This window comes from Borostomias antarcticus (genome assembly GCF_949987555.1).
Source record: "Borostomias antarcticus genome assembly, chromosome: 18".
NCBI lineage: Eukaryota > Metazoa > Chordata > Actinopteri > Stomiiformes > Stomiidae > Borostomias > Borostomias antarcticus.
In genome coordinates, this window is record NC_140251.1 from 15,196,539 (window position 1) to 15,211,951 (window position 15,413).

The 15,413-nt window shown below is 41.8% G+C and overlaps 1 protein-coding gene across 1 annotated transcript in view; it reads right to left on the reverse strand.

Moving 5' to 3' along the window:
• Positions 1-15,413, reverse strand: part of LOC311321220 (A disintegrin and metalloproteinase with thrombospondin motifs 20) — a gene marked incomplete at its 5' end in the record, with an annotated part of 93,732 nt that overhangs the window by 20,878 nt on the left and 57,441 nt on the right. Inside the window, 3 exon segments of the mRNA XM_084453162.1 lie at positions 977-1,144; positions 14,433-14,609; positions 14,915-15,076. Of these exon segments, the coding sequence (XP_084309288.1) occupies positions 977-1,144; positions 14,433-14,609; positions 14,915-15,076 (507 nt within the window).

Consider the following 15,413-nt stretch of genomic DNA (forward strand, 5'->3'; position numbering starts at 1 on the left):
TAGCAAGTTTTGTTTGAAATACAAAACCAGAGTGCTCTCTGTTTACAGCTTCTTCAGTGAGTCTCTGGACAGACACTTCCTGCTCCATGAATACTGTCAGAGCATGAAAAAAGTCACTCACTCTGACTCCGCCCATTTGCTTTCCCTCTCTCCGGTCTTGTGATAAATTTGGGCTCGCAGTGCTCTCTCCCTGTGCTACCCACCCGCCCCCCAGCCGTGCCTGGCCCAACGGGACTCTGGGCCATAAGCATGTCACGCCCCCTGCTAGTCGGCAGCATGCGCCAAGACTGTGTGGTTGGCTCCGCCGGGACCCTGACCTCGCCCCCCCCCCGCCCGGTGGCTCCCCTGTGCCCTTTGCCCTGCCAGTGTCTGATTGCGCCAGGCCTCGCTGCTCCAGCAGCCTGCTGGGAAGGATGTCGCTGAGGGAACTGATCTGTGTCTGACTGGGAGGGCGAGCTTGGCTGTGGGAGCTGCAACGTAGTGGGGCGTGCATCTACAAGGGAGTGGTACTGTAAGTGGATTGCCCTTTGGCACTTTTTGAAATTAATTTGTGAGGCGTGATGTTGCATGTAGCGTTGGTGCAGCAAAGGCATTAGAGGACATGGTGTTTCTGCAGAGGAGTCGACAGGAACTATTCATAGTCGTAGTCAGACTAGAGAGAACGCAGAGTTTTTTTTTCCCCATAACATTTTAGCTCTCGAGTATACAACTCAAGTGCCCTGCGTAAATAGTTATGCAAATCCTGCCATCTGTGTTTAACTCATGTTTGAGGAAATGCTACATTGGTCTTCAGCGTGTGTAAACTGATTGGTGATTGGACAGGTGTTCAGTGTGTATATGTAGTACATCTGGGCCCGCTGGGAGGCTCTTGGCTGTGTTTGCGCTGGCGTCCCAGCTGCTGGAGGTGACCGTTAGTGCGGTCACATAGGGGCCCTGGGGTATTTTGAGAGAGAGCGGGGACGGCGAGGACACATACCTCACCCCACCTGTTGGCCTTCCAGCTGGGGCATCCGTGGGCCCTGCAGGCCTTCTGAGCACGGGGTCGTGGAAGATGACCGCAGTGCTCTGCCTCTATTTGGGTTTGATTCTGGTAAACACAGGCTATCTCCCGCTGCTTGGTCCCACGGCCACAGCTCACAGAGCACTGGAGCAGGAGAGAGAAGACAAAATGGCAGCATTAGTGCAATGTTTCTGTTGTGCAACACAGCATTAGCCCTCTTGAGCCTTGGAGTTTTTACTGTTGCAGTAAGTGAACATGGTTTGTTTAAAAGTGAAGGGCAGCAATTTGAAACACATGCAAGTGAAATGCAACGTTAAGAAATGTACCATACAGTTAGGCCACTGCATTTATTTTTAAATGTCTAGCCAACTGCTTTCACCGCTTAACTTACTGTACTTTGGGTTGGTTTGTTTCCTCTCAGCCACATAAAAGTGAGAAGCAGGCCAAAGACATTAAAAAGGGTTTAAAAAAAAAAAAAAATCTAACCAATATGCAATACCCAGATCTTGGTAAGCTGGCTTTACTCCACAGAACATGAATATGTAAAAGCCTGAATACATAATAAGTAAAAGCACTAGATTTGTTGAATCTCATGACCAATAGATTGAGCTACAGTATAAACCAATTTTGGCAAAACAAATCATAAAATGCCCTTCACTAAAACTCTCACTTAACAGTCATGGTGGACGCAGTACCCTCTTTAACCTGTAAACAGAGGACTTACTCTTAAGCCCCTGTGCATGGCACAGAGAGAAGAGACACACGGACGCTCCCAAACCTGGACGCATGCACATGGCTAGACAATCATCTGCTTTCAATAAGCAGCCTACAATGCTTCAGAAAAGCTACAGAGAGAGAGAAAAAAACATGACGAATAAAAGAGACCCTGATGAGAACCTTCAAAAAGCCCCTTGCCTGAGACAGTAAATGAAAATATTCTAGACTCTTCCGTCTTTATGAGGCCAGACAGCAATTAGGGCTCCAGCTATTTCTGCCCCGAGAGTGAGTCCCCTTACACAAAGCCACCCCAAAATGGGGTGCTGGAATAAAGTACACAAGATGTCGAGAACTTTGTTTTATCTTAGCATATTTTCCAGCCCAGATAATAAACATAATATTGCATTGTCCATTAATTATGATCTCAGATCATGTTGCATAACACCACACACATGCATGGTTGTGCCGTATGTTGCGTAACACCAAACACTCTCGGTCGTCATCGAATCCTCTGCTGGACTGTCGTGTAACTGCTCTTTCAAGGAGATTTCTTGAATCTGTGACGTTTTACAACCAAATCTTAGCATGTGTAGTTTCTGAATAACTGCAAGCCAAAGATAAAGACATCCCCACAGATAAAGGAGGAACGTTTTACCTCTAACAGGTCTGAACAGCATTTGGAGAGTGCACTCTGCTGGAGGACCCGTTTGAACCCTTCAAAGAGAGAGGCATCTCATGCCTTTCTTCTTCTGTGGTGCGGGCAGTGGTTGACACTGCACACACATGCATCCCACACTTTGTAATTACCAAGGCATTTTAAACACAGGGTCCAGCTCAGCTGACTGGAGACATCAAAGCTGGCCCGTGGTGAGTGACTGATCTTTTCGATTCACATACCCGCTGCACGCTCACTCTTAAAATGATAAGACTACAGCCTCCACTTCAGACAAGAACAGAGACAGGCAAACGTGCTGGGGACGCGGGGGGAGTTGGCCCCTCCTCAATGCTGTAGAAGAAGAAGAAAAAAAGAGAGAAAGAAAAAAGGGAAGGAGGAAGAAAGGAAATCACAGCCATACGGGCAATGCTCGTCGGCTGAACTGTATCTCTGCTTAACGACAGAGGAGACCGTGCTCCTCCCTTCGCCCAAGCCAGCCTCATCTGTCAGCCATTAGTTAATCAAGACTGGTAACACAGAGCACAGAAAACTGGCACCGCGTGTGAGAGCAGAGGGCAGCTTCACCTCTGAGAGCAGGAGAAGGACCCAGGGACCTTCACTCCACCAGTCCACTACTGGGCTGACGTACAGACCTCTCTCTCAGGTAAGGCAACTCCGCAGTCTGCATGCTATGCTTCACTGCTGAAAATGAATTATTTGTGAATGGCTACAACTCTACCAATGTGCTGTTGATAAAGGATTGTGGTACTTGTATATTGACTGTTGGGAAAAAAGTGAGGCAAATTTGTCTTTGAGAGGGTTAATAGTTGGCTAATAACTAACAACTAACTAAACTGCAGTACGGTGATTTTGTGCCTCTTGTTAGTAACATGAGAATTAACTTCAGATATGTTTGTTTTTTTGGTTATTATTGCTAAGAAAAGTAAACAAAATGGCAATTGTAAATTGGTTAAGTCCCAAGGTCACATTTGCATGAAGGGAAACATTTCTTGAAAAATGAAACATGCCAGACCAGGTCACATGAAAAAAGATATTCCCTTGAGTCGGATTGCCCCCCAAGTTGTAAAAGCAATTCATTTCACATGATTGGGTAGGTTAAATGTAGTATGAGCCGATTACATTCATCTGGAAATAATATGGATTATATTACAAAATAAATCCAGTGCCTTGAACTTGTCACAGTACTAAAAACCACCCAAGCACCTGTGGTTTTGTTTAACAACCAGAACAGAAGATGTATTGCAGAGAAAGAGATGTTTGGCTAATACTGCATTTGCTAACAGCTACAGTAATGCAATGTGCTTGCTCTACTTTCTACAGCATTCCTGCGTCGCTAGTGTTTCATGGTTCTGGATCAGTTCACTTAATTGAGAGTCAAACCAGATCCTGCTAATTCATGTTTATTCTGTGTGGTATAAAGACTTTACTATAAAACAGCTTGTAGCACTCAATACCAATAAAGAGCTGAGTTTTTTCATTCCAGAACATAAAAATACTCATAAAAATAAGTTTTAAAATAAACATTCATTTATTTTAAGATGCTTAACACTGTAGCTTTCCACTTTTCCTTCTTTGTGCATAAAAGCATGTCTTTTTCTAGGATTGGCAGGCTGCACTCTAATGATGACACCAGCCACTCCATCACTGTGGACAGGTAAGCCAATGGGACACATGGAAGCCTTAGAAAAGCACTGACCAGAGATATGTGAGAAAACAGCCATGCTCAGAAATGTATTCCAGGTGAGACACATGAATCTGATATTTCTCTGTACGTTGTATTACTTGGTTGTAATATCGTTGTACCACTATTGAAAAGTGCTACTGTACACATCGCAATACAACAAAATCAATGTGTTTAAAACAATTTTAAAAAGATTTTGCAGGTAGAGTAACAGTGCATTGTTTTGTAGAATGAAAAAGCTGTCGTACGGAAGTCCACCATAAGACTTCTTATCCTATTTACAGGTTCTAACTTATTCCATATCTCAGAATGGGTGAGTTCCAAGACTGAATTCCAATCACGTTGCAGAGCACTAGCAGTGCAAGTGGCTGGTAATACCAAGCATATGGTAACCGTGGTTACATTGTCTCTTCAAAGGGGATCAGAGCTGACCTGGAGCAAGTACAAACCTGCAGTTGAGAGCTGTGTGAAGGCTGGCCACAATAATGCACCCGGCACTTGCAAACAGATACTCTTAAGCCATGTCAACTGCTCCAAAGACAGATATCTAAATATGGTGTACTTACTTTTAACCCTATCGTATGTAGTTACAGTATGTACATGCAACACAGTATTGCACACAAGGCTACATGATAGCAGTCACTATAGTAACGCTACAGTGTTATTACACAAGTTTCAATGCAGTCTTCAGTGTTTGGAGAAAGATGAAAGAATATGCCAAGGATGTGAGAGAGACAGGGGGAGTGAAACATGTGGTCAGTGAGCAATTGCAGGCTGCTTTTCTCTTCAATGTCCTGTTTTTCAGGGACGTTTCAAAGACAGAAGTCAAAACAACACATGTTGTCGACGTGGGAACAGCTGGTATGAGCATCGTGGTGGGGCAGAGGAATGTCAGAGTCATAGATCTTTCATCCATCAGGCCGAAATAGCTACCCAGGCCTGATGATCACCATGCATAGGAACAGCCCCGACACCTATAGCACTAGCCCTGCACGTAGCCTCCAGCACAGCCCAACCCTGTCTAATGAGGTCCATACCCAAACAAATCTGGCATGCAGGCATTTGTGACCAAAGAGATCTTATCAATACTATCGGTATACCAATGGTCTACAGTAAGTGGGTTTTAAGTATGAGGGGCGCCTATAGAGCACAACAGTGACTGGCTTTGGTTCAGGATGTGAATTTCACATACATTCACTCCACTGATGTTTCAGAAAATCCTTAAATAAAGAGTTTTAAACCTGGAACAAAGCCATCTGGCTGGCTGGTCAAAAATTTGACCTTAAAATGTTTTACACTGAGCAAAAACTGAAAAAACGGCAAAGGTACAAGACTGTGTACATAATTATTTACGTATTATTTATTAACTACCCCAGTCCCACAGAATTGTGAAAGATGGCTTTCCAATGACTTCCAACCGAAAACAACCTTTTGTGACAATTTTTGTTGTTGCTAACTACCGTAGTTAGTTAACTTGTCACTGATGATAATAAACATATAACATCAAATATTGGACATTTCTCATTCATTTAATGAAATAATCAGAAAGGGAAAACACGGTTGCTCTGTGGTAAACCATCGCAGAGTTCAGTGCAGCCTTGGCAGCAGGCCGTAACGTCTCATGCAAAATGGCGACTGTGATGTGTGGTAAACATTTCTATAGTAACAGCAGGCTCCACCAATCCAATCAGAGACATTATCGCTGTTACACTTTAGGATTGTGGGTAGTGTAGTACCTTTCCATGACATTGCAAATAAAACATTTTCTTCTTCAAACAAGGTTGATATAATACAGACTTTTGGCTTCCATCATATGGACTTGTGGCCACGATTCATCAGCTATCCAGTTGGCTTGGTTCCATGCTTAAAACTCTTTGAGGATTATGAGGATTTTGACTGAAATGTCAATGGGGTGAATGAAGACGGAATTCACTTCCTGAACCTCACTGTTCCGCTCTATTGAGTTGGGCAACTATCTACTCCGATTGCAGCCTTTGCCTAACCACTTAAAAAAAAATAGAAAAGAAGAAGGCTAGAAGGCACACAGAGCCACCCCCTGATATGATGCCGTAGCGCTTACAAACGTGATTCTGCCATGAACTTCTTCTGCAGATTTGAACCACTAGGGGCAAAAACTAGGCAATTTTACAACTAAAATACAACAAATATCACTTTTGCAAACTAAACTGTCCCTGCAGGCGCTGCAGACTGCCTGTAATGGAAAATGATAATAGCCAACTAAACCTAACAGTGTAGTCTGCAGTCAGGGCCAAACTGTCACTCTGCCATCGCTAACAACTCAAATAAACAGCCTGTGGAGAGGACACATTGAGTTTGTCCAACACGGTTCTCTCATTGAGTCAGCACCACTCAGAAAAGATAAACTGAGAAACCATGAGTCAACATGGAATGACAAAGTCCTTCTTATTTCACCCTGTCAAGTTTCAGCTGGAACCTATTTCAATTTCCATGTCCTACTCCCCAAAAACTTTGATTGCTGCTCAACTGTCTCATGAAGCACACATTAGTGAAAAGGCTAGATTCATATGAGGAGCAACGAGAGGAAAAAACCTGTAACACACACGAATCATCTTTGAGAGAAAGTACCAAAACACAGTACCTAATATGTTATTCGCACTGCATGAAAATAATGCAAAATGTGTTACACATGAAATCTGCAACATGTAGAATCTAGGGACAGGAATTGGCAGGGACCTTCCTATTTAATACTATCCCAATACTTAAATGCCGATTCAATATATATTGCGATTTTTGTGGCAATTGCGATTCTGTAAGTATTGCGATTTGATATTATGATTTATTGCAGTGTTCTTCTTTTGTTTTTTGTTATTGTTTTTTTTTAACACTGGACCAGCTTTCCAAGTTTTATTTCAGCTTAGCATGAACAAGTTCTTAATATGAACTTAATGTTGAATAGTACTCCATCTTTCCAAGTTTTATTTCAGGCCTAATTCTTAACATGGAGAATTGGATGGAAAGCCAGCAAATAGAGAAAATAAATAAAAATGTGCATTATTGTCGAATAAAGCGCCTTAAACTGCATACAAACTGCACTGTGTTTCTTTAAGCTGATAGCTAATACTGTACGTGAACTTTAAGAGGCATTTAAGAGGCTCCAGTCCGCTCCAGGAAATCATGAACGAACATGCATCAGACCTCTTTCTGTGTAGAATAAAATCATATATATATATATATATATATATATATATATATACATATATATATGATGCAGCATGGCAACTTAAAAATCGGCACACACAAGAATTGCAATTTGTAGCTGAATCAAATTTTCCCCGCATCCCTAGTAGAATCTAATATAATTTACAGTAGAATTAATCAGCCGGTGAAAAATGTTTTAGCTTAGCGTGGCTGACTTGTGCATCCAAAGTGGCACTCAGGATATTCAAGAGTCCCGCTTCCTGTCCAAGTCCTTCCAGCTGCTTTTCTAACTTCTCAAAGACAAACAGGGAGATCAAGAGCTGGAAAATACCAAAAAGCTCCAGTATTGAGTGTTGTGTGGGAGCACATCATTTGTAGAGGTAGTTGAACCTCAACACCTGCTCTGTGTGTGTCTCATTAATACATTCCTCCAGGCTGTTTACACTACCCTGTTTTATGGGGGTGGTATTGTTGTGTTGCAGCGTTTATCAAAGCAGCTATCTCCATTGAATTGTCCCCCACTGAGACACCCTTTGAAGAAGTGCAATCTGCAGCTGGTCTCAGCAGACTCAACGACCACATTTAAAATCTTGAAAATAACCATGTGCCTTCAAAAGCTGAAAAAAAAAAACAGGGAAAAGGCAAGGCCAACTATTACTCCTTAATTTTAAGTACATCAGAATAAAGTGTTAATATTCGCTCACCAATGGCTATGCAGTGCATAATTTGGCCCTAAAGCTGGGAAATGTGCTTGCAATTACTTGAGCGAATCTGATACTGGAGGAAGATAAGGGAGGAGAAATGAATACTGTATGATGTAAAGGGCAGTGTCTTATAATCACGAGCAGAGTCGGGGCTTAAAGATGTAACACTGATGACGAAAATTAGATACTGACATGCTGGAATTTCCTCACCATCTGTGAACCAGTTGTCCCATAGTTCAGAGAGAAGCACGAGTAGAAACAGACCTGACAGGTAGCTTAACGTATACAGAACCAGTATAGGTAGTAGGTAATAGGTAGTAACTCAAAGTACTACACTGTCAGTATGACACTGACATCATTGTGTCTGTAACTGACAAGATATCGGCAACAGCAATGTACAGGTAGAGTGCCTGAGAGGAGAAATGTGATAAGTCTACTCTCTTAGTCTGATCTGTTACTTTGAGTGGTTTACCACAATCCTCTAGAACACTCAATCAATCATACTCTTTCCCACTGCACTGAGTAGAGATCTTCCACAATGACGGTGAGCTTCATGAACTCCAGGGCACGTGATAGCCATCGACAGGCTCCAACACGACCAGAGACTATCACCTCTCCAGCAGTAGCCTCATGTGAGAAGAACATACATTAAAGTGCCGTCGGGGAGGGGATTCACCTAGATAAGCATTAGAAACCTCTCAGATACTTGGAGATGCCAGTTGAGGAAAAGCAGATGCTCTCCCTGGATGTTCTCAGAGAGCCCTGTTCACAATCATTCAATGAGCCAGGGAAAGCCCAGCGTAAATGCTTCCAGACGTCTACCCCCGCGCCTCCTCTCATTCCATCCATGCATCCATCACCAGCTGGGGGTGCCCGCAGACAAATATCTGCCCAAACTACGACCTTTTTCGATCACTACACGTCTCTGTATCTAGACCGTGACCTTTTAGGAAGTTCAGAGACCACTCCTACTCCCTCAGATCGCCCACGCTGAGACTGTATTAGGAGTTACGCCTATATGAGTCTCAAATGTGCTCTGCACTGAGCTGCAAGACAAAAGACAATATTTTAAACCAACGTTTTACATCAATCGCGCTCAATCGCAAATGTTTAAAGGCAGGAGGTTCACTGGCTCACTGTATAGTACATGAAAGGCTCTCTGGTGCTGATATCTGATATTAATGTTCCATAGGCACTGTATAAATATCTCATCTGCTGCTTTCTCAGTCAAATACTAGAATATATGCATTTTTGTTGGTTGGACTGGGATAAAAACATTTAAATTACTGGATGTGAATCGTGTCATTTGTTTCTAATGAGGCGTGACTGGATCTTTGACTAATCTCAAAATTGCATTGAACTGATGGATTCCCTAAATGCATCAGTGTTGGCACTGAGAGAACCATGCTAATGTTAGTGTTTTGGAATGAAATCCCAAGCCAAAAACACATAACTGTGATGTGAAACAGACAAAAGAAACGTCTTTCTATATGTTATATGGCTGTATGTTATGTATTTAGTTATATGTTATGTTTTTCAACTGTTCACCTTCGGATAGAGACTTTTCCCAACGTCCGAGCTCTACTTCTGTCCAAACATGTTGATGCTTCAGATAACATCACTCAGCATCTGGTTTGGTGTCTCCAAAGCTTAACTCTGTTAGCATGCCACATTCTGCAGGGCATGGCAATAGCCATTACTGACCAATAAAGCCCATCAATTGCATCATTTACCTTATTTTGAATGAACAAACACTAAAGCCCCAAATGTAACATTAGCATCTTGAACCTTAACTTTCAACCTAAGCCATGACAAGAGCCATGCTTGTGAAGAACTGGAGGAACCTCCAGGCCTAAACTCCAGTTGTCTGTGCTAGACAGGCATATGGGCTGGATCAGGAAACACAAGCCCAGTGACGTCACGACCATCTGACCCCGGGGTGATGGGTTTGGGGAATTTCCCTGTCAGTGGCCTCAGGCCAAAGTCAAGTATGTCTACGTCGTCCATGTGGATCTCATTTGAACCAGTGCATTTAGTTCAGTCACTTCAAGGCGATCCCCCTCGATGGGAGCCCCCTCACTCATCAGGAAATGGTCTGTTTTTGTTAGCAACAAATAGGCATAAATTACTAAAATGGTGGTGTGTTTGCCAATTCATCACACACTGCCGTATTGTTGCATACTACTTCCCACACATTTGTCTCCACCACTGCTTATAAAGCAATCACCATTACCTAATGATGTTTACATAGTTGCTAATCTATTTGTGTGAAACGGTGCTGCCCTTCAACTGTGACAAAATTACAAAATGACACACATTTGTGAAATAAAAGCAAATTATTTTCTGATTGTGGTTTGACTTTGCTCCTCAGTATCACCTAAACAGCTAAAGAGAACTACAGTATGTTGCTCATTAGTTATGTTAATCGCTGGTACAACTAGAACTTAGCCCAGAAGCTAACAATAAAAATGATATGACATTGCTGAGAAGACACAAAGGCATCACTCAAGGTAAGTTTAAACTCTGAAGCCATGAGAAATATTTCAGCCATGTTATGCAATCCAAAGCTGGAAAGCCACGCCATTTCCTCTGTCTCCGCAGACAGACCGTAAGAATGTAATAAACCTGCCGTTTCAACCAGACATGACTTGATACAGGATTTTCTTTGAACACTTTAATCTCACAGAATGGAATCTAGACTTCCTAGACATCTAATAAGCATTTAGATGGTTACCATAGATCTGATATGGAACCAAGTAATTTTGTAATATAAGTTGACCATACATTTTGGGTTCTTGTTCCATAACCCTCAAACACCCCTGTATGTGCTATTTTATATGAAACTGAATATCTACTGTAACAACATTATCTTACAGCTAGCCCAGCTTAAGAATGGGGTTAAGCTACTCGCTTCACATGGATATTAAGATCTGTATTAGAAGACCTTCACATCAGTCCAAATATATAAGCTTATGTCTACTTCTTTTAATGTCTGCTTCTGATGTCTGCTTCTTTTAATGTACAGTAAATGACGTGAGAGCTACGCCTACTATGATGTCATACAATAACAGAGGTACAAATTAATCCATCAGCAGTATACCATGAACACTTTTTCATGGCTTCATTTGGAACCTTTTTAATATAACAACTGTGCCAACATTGATTAATACCAATTACTGCTGTAGTAAAAGTAATACTTTGACAGTTTCTAGCCAAGTGCATTATGGAGAGCCCCTATTACTACAATTGTAAACAGATGTGCCAGCTTGCGCCAAAGTTGGATCTGGAGTGAGTACAGTACGTTTTCTCTTGGGAGTTTACAAAATAAAGTGATAAAACCCATAATAAAGATAAAGGTGGTCTGGTGTCTGTTTAACACTACACAATATGACTGGAGAGAGCTCTGGGCATTAAAACAATATAGATTGTTTTATGCCTTCAAAGATTGCCTTATAGTATCCATAATCATTAATGATAACAGCTTAAGGGAATGAGGTCAATTGTTGGTCAAATTCCAAGAACCACAAACTGAGCAAAAATCAGACCTTTTCTAGAAGCCTCTCAACACAGTACAGTTCTACTGTATGCTTGAGGGAAACAACACACATCCAGAATAGATTGTTTTACATGTATAATACCCTGGATGTGCAGTCAGGCTATGCAGCGCAACTTTATGACAGACTTTAGTATTGCCTAATACTGAGGTTCTGACCATTACATACTACTATTGCAAACTAAAAATATGTTTTCACTCACGGTGTTTATCCTATCATACACAGAGCACACTTTCATGCTGTTTAGAAAAGCGCATGGGCTTCAGATGAACTGTTCATAGCTATGAGGCATTGAAATAAAAATGTGTTTATAATTTTGCTGGTCATTACTCATTAGTTTGTATAAACAAATACGGTATGTTTTTTGTTGTCATTTCTTTACTTAGAGCAGCACCACCAGTGCCTCTGCCAAACTACCCATCCTTGACACACATCACCACATGGAAAAACAACACAAATTTCACAACCTTTATGTTTCTTTAATATTCTTTACAGTGAGCAAAAGCTAATTCAACATGTTTATGTATTTTTGCATGTGAATGAAATAAATAGAAAAAGATTAACAACATATGAACAACAACAACAACAAATAAAGTAGTGTTGCCCTGTGGCTCGACAATATCACTGAGCACCATAGGGTAAGAGGAAGGAGCCACGAGGAGGACTGACTGGTGAGGCTGTGGAGTCTTGGATGAATTGCAGAATTGCATCTTGGGACAAGAGGAGAGAGAGAGGAGAACCCAGAGAGACCTTGCTGAGAGGTTCCGGTCAACACATACAGAACCTTAGTATGTTGTAACGCTTCTTCTGGACCATAAGTCAGGGACCCTTCATGATGCTATCACAATAACCATGTCATCGCCAACGACCATGCTTGACTTACTGGTACTGTAAAACATGGCGCGTCAAATGACATTAAGTGTAAAAGTTATGATAGCTGGTTAGCCAAAAAACAAGGTGTACTGTAGCTATAAGCCATAAAGTGCCATGAACTGTATTGTAGTAACCATCAGATACCAAGTCATCATTACTACAGCCATTATGTAGGTGACGACTAATAATTCAAGAAGAAGAGTTACACAAACTAAACTGAAAAAGAAAACATTAAAGCTGCAACAATGAATAAACTACTGTAAACAAATAAATAAGTTTCATTTGAAAACAAAAATCCTTCAGAAATATAAAAACTGGCCCAAGAGAAGAAATGAAACCGCAACAAAAGACTACACTGTTGAGAGAGGTATTTGTGTGCTTCAGTTGGTAGATATACTGGAGAGAATCATGGAACCCAGTTCAGGTTATCTGTTGAGATATCACACCTGTTAAAACTACACTGATTGCATTGGTAGTTTGTGCATTATAATAAATCATTTGGTATTCGAATATGTGTTCAATAATACATTGTTTTGTCCATAGTACTGAATACACTGCACATATTTTTCCCAATTTCTTTAGAGCAAATCACAGGTACAGAAATGAATTGCTCTGGTACACCGACTTCATAAATATGGCCAGATGGTATTAATGGCGAAAGCCTACTGCAAACAGCATTTTGATGTAAACTTCTCAATTAGTGCAGTTTTACAGTAGAGACAAGAGGCAAAATCCTACTTTGACATTGATTAACAAGTTAGGATCCAGTCTGAAGGGCCCACTAACGAGGCATGTGTTCAGATCACTTGTGCCACTTTGACCATCTAAAAAAAAAAAAAAGGAAAAACACAACACACTACTTGAGAGTGTGAAAGTAGACTGCCTTAGTAAGACAGAACCGGAGGTGAGATTGGTTGTTTCTTAAATGGTCATGTGTGAGACCAGAAGTGGAAAAGATTAGCACCTGACTAACTAAAGTCATTATGTTTCTACACCTGATGCTTCAGTATTGCCATTCAAAGGCATTTTAACTAGTTCTCCCCTTTTTAAAGTACTGTAAGTCTCTAAGCTATGCCATTTGCCAATTCAAAGTCAACTATATGTACAGTATGTAACACATGCATTATAATGTCCTATTAATAGCCTAATGGTCATATAGCGTTCATTGGCATTAGATCGTAGTTAACTTTGCTACATCAGTGCTGAATGGGGATGACAGAATGGAGAACATTTTGACTGTTACATTCTAAGAGAGATGACACCATTTTAAGAACTGCATTTCACTTTTAATCTAGGAGTAAAAAAAAAAAAAAAAGAAAAACGCGATTTCAAAATATAAAAAATACTAGAAAAAATTGATGTTGTTTTGAAAATACTTTCCTCTGTACAAAGTGTCATTATTCATGATGAGAAGCAAGAGGTCCGACCACAAGTACCAGTAAAAATATTAAATATTATATTCAGTTATGAAACCTATCCACTAAAAAATTAAATCATACTGTACAAAGATACATACAAAATACAGTAACAGTCATTTGTTCCTGTTTGATAGAAGGCAATAATATTAAAACTCTTATACACAAATATACACTTGTGTACTTCGGATACAGGGTGAAGACAGCAATCACAAAAAATGTTTACTTCACGCTTCACATATGAAATAAATATCTTTTGAGTTATTCACTTGCCTCTAAAAATATATGGCATTGTTGGACAACATTGTCCATCTAATTTATAGTTTTAATCTGGTGACTAAGCCTGAAATGGGATCCATGTGTGTCTCAGGATTCCCAGTGTGGAGCAGCATTCTCTTTTTTTATTTTTTTTTAATCAGCACCATTCCACTGCAGGGCCCGAGTGGGTGGGCTGGCGTTAGCACTGCTGCTAACGCTCCATTGACTTTCCTACAGATAGGCTAAATCCCCATTAGCGGTGGCGAGGTGGGGCAGATGTGCACTCCCTGTAATCAAACACACCATGTCTACTCACGGTGATGCGCCCCGGGGAAGGAGGAAGTAGAGAAGGGAATGAGGAAGTACTATCGTACCGGCTTCCAGGGTCGGCGGTGCCATGTGACGCTGCCTGGACAGAGCTGCTGGTTGCACTGCTCCATGTCTGGGGGCTTGTCCAGGATGTCACAGTTGTGGTCGTTGAGTCTCTGGCCGTTGGGCCTCTGGCACGCCACCAGGCGCGTCTGCCTCCCCCCTCCACAAGACTGGGTGCACTGCGGAGGGGATGAGGCGGTCAGTGCTCAGCATGGACATGACTTACTGTACGGAGGAAAGAGCTTTGAATGAATACAAGCTACTAACTGAAGAAGAAGAAGAAGAAGAAGAAGAAGAAGAGGAAGAAGAAGAAGAAGAAGAACTGCCTCTATAGTAACTGCTCTCTCTATCAGCACAGCTAGAACTACAGATGAAAGATGTGTGTTCACCTGGTCATATCTTTCATTTCGGGTCATGTCAGGCAAAAGTAAATGAGTTTTGACATTCTCTCCAACGTTTGTGGTGTTTTCCGTCCGGGCCTCACCTCTCCCCAGATCCCGTAGTTCCACAGAGGGCAGGGTCCAGAGTCACAGCTCTTGGACTCGGCCGGCTTGACCCGCTCGTCACAGTAGCTGTTGCTGCGGCCCTCTGCGTCCTGACAGACCACCACTCTCCTCTGGAATCCCCCCGCACAAGTGCTGGAACACTACGGAGCACAGTGTGTGTGTCACAGAGGAAACATGCAAACGGAAACACACACACACACGCACGCACACACACACACACACACACACACACACACACACACACACACGCACATACACAAACTGCCTCACAATTACACCAAAACCAGCTGTACAGCCCAGGCGATGGAAAGCATGCTCTATGGAGGGACAAGGGGATACACGAACAGAACAGCCTTGAACTGAGAAGCAGGTGTTCTCTAAGTCTCTGCATCCAATTAAAACGGGACATCTTCCACACTGTCTGTCTCTGTGAGCGAACACAGACAGATTGATTCCCGTAATAGGAGCCAGAGCAGT